At 35.2% G+C, this 7,462-nt stretch overlaps 1 protein-coding gene across 1 annotated transcript; it reads right to left on the bottom strand.

Moving 5' to 3' along the window:
• Positions 1-1,384: 1,384 nt before the first annotated feature.
• LOC117622467 (PTI1-like tyrosine-protein kinase At3g15890) lies at positions 1,385-6,348 on the bottom strand. Its single transcript, XM_034353139.1, has 4 exons — positions 5,844-6,348; positions 4,902-5,049; positions 2,443-2,705; positions 1,385-2,369 (listed from the first exon to the last, which is right to left on the bottom strand). Exons 1-4 carry the CDS (start codon positions 5,885-5,887, stop codon positions 1,730-1,732), a joined length of 1,095 nt encoding a protein of 364 aa, XP_034209030.1. The 5' UTR covers positions 5,888-6,348; the 3' UTR covers positions 1,385-1,729.
• Between the last annotated feature and the right edge of the window lie 1,114 nt (positions 6,349-7,462).

The following is a 7,462-nucleotide window of genomic DNA, read 5'->3' as shown; positions in this document are numbered from 1 at the left end:
AGAGCTTCGCCAAACACGCTGTTAGAAGTCTTGAGGTTTTTTGCTTAGTAAAAGTTGGGCACAATATCCAGCGTTAGATCCTACTAATGATCCACTCCACATTGATTTTAAGGAGGAGTTCTTCCTCAATTTTAAGGAGTCAAGCTTTTCAGTCATTTTTTTATATAAAAAGATTTATCAAATAGCGGGATTGTTGAATTTGTTCCCACCGGAACTTGCCCCATTGTTTTTTCTTTGGTGTTTGGTGGTTGGACTCTCACCTTAAACCTGAGCTCTTTTTTTTGGTCAATAACTTGAGCATTTTTAGGAAGAGTCAAACTCAAAACCTAACCAACTCATCATTACAAAGTTTTTTTATTTTTATTTTTAATTTTGCAATTGTATTTTGCTAAATGTCCGTCCCAATAGTTTCTTATTTTAATAATGAGCGTGTTATTAATGACACATATTTTTCGTGAAATGTGTTTTAAGTTTTTATTTTTCCGACTTTTAAAACGTGCGTCTAGAAAAATACTCACCATTAATAACACGAGCCATTAAAAAAATTTAAAATTAAAAACAAAATCAAATAGTGGTTTTTTTTTTTATAAAAAAAAGTTTAGGAAGAGGGAAGGCTATCTCATCCCGAGGCCAGGGCACCCTAATGCCTTTTTGAGGACTTACAAAAAGGGGTCTTAGCCCATTTTTTGATTTTTACATATTACCCATTAAGAAGGATTGTCGGCAGTAGGATTCGAACATAGGCCTTGATAGTGAAGATAAAGATCATTACCAACTCAACCAATCCTCATTGACAATGAGTCCTATTTTTATATAACACAATTACCCATTATATTTTTTAATCAAAAAATAAAAAAAACTAATTGGCACACCCATGAAAGGACTAATCTAGTTTATAATTGATTAATCTCTTTTCTCGAAAGAAATAAAAAGATTGATTAATCTCCAACAACTTTCTTATTATATTGGATATTGGATCTACATGCCCCGCCCTTCGAACAATGTTATGATTTTTCTGATTCTTCGTTTGTTTTTTAACAAGGTAAAATTAAAATTAAGAAGAAGAAAGAACTATGAACATGAAGAAATGCGCTGGCTTTCGCCAAAAAAAAAAAAAAAAAAAGCACTGGCCAAGCTAGGTGCAAAGAAAAGATCTCCCGTATATCCAGCGCATACAACGCTCCTCTCACAGATCACACAACCAAGACACGAAGCTTTAGGTGTGAGAAAGAGATTATAATTTATATAAACACTCCTTGTATGCAAGCATTTTAGCCATATGGTTCATGATGCAGACTGAGGAGGAGGCAGTCCATGTAACGATCATGTGAATGAAGATGTAAAATAGTAAATTGATAAACAGATAAGAACTCAGGATCAGCGCTAAACATAATCATTTCTTGTGTATTTCTGCACTAAAAGTTACCAAACTAGTATAAAAGCGATAGTAGGGACTGATGACAGCCAATAAACACTAAAAACAGTTCTTCATGTCATTCAGATGCTCAAAACAAACCAAAAAGAGAAGGCCAAAGGGAAAAGAAGAATGCACACAGATAAAACACGGCACTCACTAAAACAATGGTTGTAAACAAAAAGGCAGCTATAATCCCTGGAAATTCTCACAAATTGACAGCCAGTGCTACCTTACCTTAACCTTAAATCCAAACACACATCTATGTCTTTTCACATTTTCTCAGCCATTATGGCCAATCCTAGGAACGGCCTCCTATTTCAAATCCTGTTTTTCATCTTTTTCCTCTGAGATGAAATCTGAGCTATCTTCAGCTGCTGATGTCCCATCATTCCCATCATTATATTCTGGGGCCTGGGAAGTCTTAAATAGTTCATCATTCTCCAATTGAGCTAACTTCTCTTTCGATTCTCCCTTCAATAGCTCGACCACCTCCAGCATAGTCGGTCTTCTCTCAGGTCGACTATGAGCACATAGCAGAGCCACAAAGATAACTCTTTTCAGCTCATCCTCTGCATACTTTCCATTGAGCTTGGGATCTGCTAATTCATCAAACTTCCTCTCACAAGCCAATGGCAGTGCCCAATCAGTAACTGTGCGTTTCATTGTTGAATTCAATTTCTCAATGGGTTTCTTGCCACTGGCAAGTTCTAGCAGGAGAATGCCAAAGCTGTAGACATCACAACTCTCTGAAGCTTTCCCTAACATAGCATATTCGGGTGCAAGGTAGCCAAGGGTACCCTTCACTCTTGTGGTCACATGTGTAGCACCATCAGGGATTAGCTTTGCAAAACCAAAATCAGCAACTTGGGCCTGGAAATCTGAGTCCACTAACACATTGCTGGCTTTGATGTCTCTATGGATTATATGTGGAGTTGCATGGTGGTGAAGATAGCTGGAAAATTAAAGTAAGAGGTTAATATGAGTAACAGTTACAGAGTTGGGAGAAATGTGGGTTCAGTACTTACGCAATTCCTTCAGCAGATCCAATTGCAATATTCATCCGCCGGTTCCAATCAAGAAGGCATTCAGCTGAGTGCTGCCCATGAAGATGAGAAAGTAAGCTCAAATTTGGCATGTAGTCATATACAATTAAACGCTCTTGCCCTTCTGCACAATAGCCACGTAAACTGAGCAGATTCTTGTGCCGAACTCGTGCCAATATCTCAACCTCAACTGCAAATTCCATATCTGCTTTGTTACTCCAGACCTTTAACCTTTTAACTGCAATCTGTATAGATTTCATTGAGAATTAATTTGAATCGAGATATCATTCAGAATTATAAATAGTCCATACAAGAGACAATTTTGGGTTTAATTTAGGCCCAAAAAAAAAAAATATAAATAAACAGCCTACAGATTAACACTACCACTACAGAAGATGGAGCACTAAAGGAAATTCCACCGATTACTATCAAGCGAAGAAAAAATTTAAGGAAAGACCAATGCACAACAACAAGATCAATCATTTCAGAAAATTTTGATAATTTACAGAAGTCTCAGTATCTGGGAAGTAATTACAGGTGCCCTTTTGAAGAAGCTACTTTTAGTTATGATTAAAATTTAGAGAAAAACTATACTCATACTTTGCGATCACTATTTAAGAGATTACTCGAACAAAAATATCAACTCCTTCATAAGGCTCACTCAAGACGGTGAAGAAACATACTCTGACAAACTTATAGTTGATGCTAATCATAATGATATTAAGGACCTCAATAAAAGTTTGTTTTTGTAGAAATGTTTTTGAAGTGCACAATGTTGACCAACACAAAGTACATTCTTCCAACCCTATTTAATAGATTGATGAATATAAGTACATAAAGATATTGGAATCAGTCTTTTAAGCACAGTTGTCTCAACTGGGCTTCTCTAGGAAGCTCCCAACCAGGCAGGGTGTCTGCACCTAGTTATGATTTTATGTCTAGCACAGAAAGTGACCAAATAAAACTGAATACAATTCATCCTGACGAACACCGGAGTGACTTATAACTATTCTATGCCAACTTAAACTGGTATATACTCCTTAGCTATTTGAAAAAGTAATGGACTCCACCAATCAACTGAATATACATGATAAAACTTGTACAAGCATGTCCTTCTCTTTCTTATTGCTAGATCCTCATGGCAGTGATGCAATTCAACAAATTGAAATAATAATTTTAACCAGCAGTACGTATGAGGGTTCACCTTGGAGCAACAATATGGCTTGCTCCAAGTGATCTGGTGTTCGAAGGTTTGATTTGAAGAAATGGCCTCTCTAGAAATAAGGATATGGCTGCATACGTCTTGCCCTAATCAGCCATAACACCTGTCCTCTTATCTTTCCCTTCCAAGTTTCAATAATCTAGCTGCAACTAATTTTTCATCATGTTCTTCAGGTGTCATTCAAAAAATTTCCAGAACATAACACTGTTGGTAGTTTCACTTCCCTTGAGAACCAACCAACACTACGACTCCCATGTCTCTTTCACCATCTAATCTTCTTACTATATTTCAATGTTGAATGCAATTCTCACAGCCTTTTGTGCATTAAAAGAATCACTTCCCCTGAGAACCAACCAGCACTATGACTCCCATAGTCTCTTTCACCATCTAACATTCTTACTATATTCCAATGTTCAATGCAATTCTCACAGCCTTTTGTGCACTAAAAGAATTAGTGTTTTCATAGCTTCTCTAAAATGAAGGAAAAAGAAAAGAAAATTTATTTGGTTCAGATTATTCATTACATGTTACAAAAGGAAATACGTACCTAAAACGTTTCACAACCGTATCCTCAACAAAATGGCACAAGTAGTTCATTGATAAAGCATACAAGTGTATTTATCATTACAAGAAGAAGAATCTAAATCATCGCATACCTACTGCTGTGTCTGAGCACATATTCATTCTACGAAGAAAATAGGTAATAATTATTTATACTACAACCATGCCCTTAGGATTATGGCAAAGATCCATAAATATTATTGAATCCACAACTACAAGCTCAAACACTGAAGTGGTCTCTTCATCAGTCATAACCATTTTAATGCCTCATCCAGACATTTGATCTACACTAGCACTTAAACATCGGGGAAAAATTATAACCATATTAGCCCACTTTATGCCATCCTCATAATCATTTCAATTGAGAATTTTAAACAAAATGAGATATCAGATATCTAAAGTTAAAAGACCAATAAAAAAAATTTATTGTTTAGAAATAAAAACCAACGATCAACCAACAGTATCCTTTTGATTTGTGGTTTTTTTTTTTAAATTTTAAAAATAGTAGAATCAAGAATGATAACTCGTTTGTTCTTTCACCCAAAAAAGAAGAAGCAAAACCATAATCAATTAAGTATATGATGCTAAACTTAACTGAGTAACCAGCAGAATTCACAATAAAAAAAATTGACATATAACTGAAAATATTAGTAATTACTTGTGATCCATCCCAAAGCTGACCCCAGTAAACACTTCCAAACCCTCCCTCTCCAAGTTTGTTGTCATAATTAAAATTGTTTGTTGCTGCGTGGAGTTCCTTCAAGGAAAAGACCCTCCATGTTGGCTGCTTCTTTCCTCGTTCTTTTCTGCACATCAGGTTTCCATCAAATCAATATAATAATACCAAATTAGGTTTCTTAATGAAATAGTAATTTTCTTCAGAAAAAACCCAACTGCTAAAAGCAGACACACAACAGCAGAAACTACAGAACCAAAAACCAAGAACAACCCGAAACGGATACCAAAGAGGCCATCTAATTTTTAAAAATAAAAATAAAAAAGGGGGTAAATTCCAGTTTTTTTTTTTTTCTTGTTTGCTTAAGAAAAACAAATTAAAACGATAGACTGACTGTTGAATGTTTGTAAGTGGAGAAGTCATTAGAAACAGGATAGACCAAAAGACCAACCATCATCTGTTCATTGATGCCTGTTTGTAATCTGTTTTACTGAGTCATTAAGATTCCAGTCAGATATTAACTCTTTATTCTCTTTTTCCTTCCTTATACTTTGAAACCGACATGTGGATCAATAAATTCCTCTTGCTAACACCCATTTTCCTTCTCTGTTTAATCTGAGGAAAACCCAAGAATGCAAATCCTCTTCTTTTTGTTTCTCTGGTAATCAAAAAATGGTAATTTGCACTTAATTCTTCCTAACACCAATGAGCTCATCCTTCGAATCTGAGCTAAACCCAGAACCTAAGCCCACTTCAACTCTCATTTCATCATCCAAAAAACCACTGCGAAAGATTTCTCCAAATCAGATTCCACTACTACTTACATAACAAAATTGAATTAAAAAAAGAAAAAACCAACCAGCAGTAAATAATCAAAACCAAAAATTTCAAATTCAGCTCGGAAACAAAGAATGATTAACGTACCGACCAAACCCCCTTCCACAACAAAACATTGGACCAAAAGCCATAGCCAAACCCACCAACAAAAATCGCTTCTTTAGTCAATCGTCAATCAGAAAACGACCCACCAAACCAAATCAGCTCCTTGTTCTTCTTCTCCCAATTTTTCAAGCTTCTTTTTTTACTGTGAGCCTTCCTGAACCTCCCTCTTTAGCTTGTTGCAGAGTGAAGGTCAGAGAAAAGGTAAAGCCGAAGAAGACGAAGAGGATGAGATACCAAGCTTGGAGCTTCGGTCATTTGGTTGGGTTTTGGTGGGCAAAAGCTAGCAAAAGGTACAGTCTTTAAGGCGAATGTTGCGCTTTGAGAACCTGAACAACGGACGGGATTTGCAGAGAGCACAAAATAGTTGTTATCAGCCAAACCCAAAAGTCCACACCCTTCTTCCTTAAGCCTTCTTTTCTGTCTGTTTTCAAGTTTCTGGTCCAGCTGTTATTCAATTTTGATTTTCAAAGCGCAGACGCATACTCTCTCAGGGACCCATTTCAATTCTTTAATTATATATCTGTTTTAACAGTTTGTTTATATTATTAATTGTAATTAAATTTATTAACAGTTTCACCATTTTCTCAGCTTTACAATTTTAATTTTTTATTTGTAAAAGGAAAATGGATAAATAGAGTTTAGCTCTTTGTAAGAGTTGTGAAAAGAAGGGCACTCCATTATTAGATAGTAGTTACAAGTTTGTATAATGATTTTTATTCTATTCTTTCAATCTTCATTTTATTAATTTAATCGTCAAAGTAGAACATAAATGAGCTAAGAGCTCTTCCACTCATTTGTCATGGCAAATAGCAGATACTATTCACGTGAATAGTCTCAATCCTTGCAAAAAGCAAGGTGTGTTTTCACCCGTTGTCATGGCAAAGGGCAAATACTATTCACTTTTCGTTTTTTAAAAAAAAATCTAAACAATTAATTTGGAGAATATTTTCGGATAAGATTTTTGGTTCCTATGTGTCAATATTTATTATAAAATTCATAGCTCATAATTCAAATGAATTTTTTGGATAAAATTTTCACCACCTCCCAACATTCTTGATGGTTGAAAGATTTTTTGCCTTGTCCAATTGCACCGAACCACATCTGTGCTTGCATAATCTATTAACAAAAAAATGTTGGAAATTCAAGACACATTAATAAAATATTGAAAATGCAAGAAATATTTAAAATATATTGGAAATGCAAGAAACGTAAAAATAAAAAAAATAGGACATTATATTTAATAAAATGAAAATTACAAATAATTTACCTCATTGCCAAGATTTTCACTTCGAACATTGTCTCTCACTTTTGCTAACACATCTCTCAATTTCTCCAATCTTTATTCAATATTTTCCACCTACCACTCAATGCCATTTCCGCACGACTCGAACCAATCTTTCACAAAATTCGGCATTAATTTTTCTCCACATGTGAGAGAATTTCATCTCACTGCCCATGACCGGACAATGACAAACATGGACCCAACTCTCACACAAGAGAACATCTTCCATGGTTGCCCACGTGCCTTTGGCTTCGATGGAAGATGCCACGAGATGGTGAATAAAAATAAAAATTGTGATGAAAATTTTGTGTAGAAAGTG

This window comes from Prunus dulcis, chromosome 3 (assembly GCF_902201215.1).
Source record: "Prunus dulcis chromosome 3, ALMONDv2, whole genome shotgun sequence".
Taxonomy (NCBI): domain Eukaryota; kingdom Viridiplantae; phylum Streptophyta; class Magnoliopsida; order Rosales; family Rosaceae; genus Prunus; species Prunus dulcis.
Note: the sequence above shows the minus strand (reverse complement) of the source record. Positions and strands in the feature narration are given on the sequence as shown.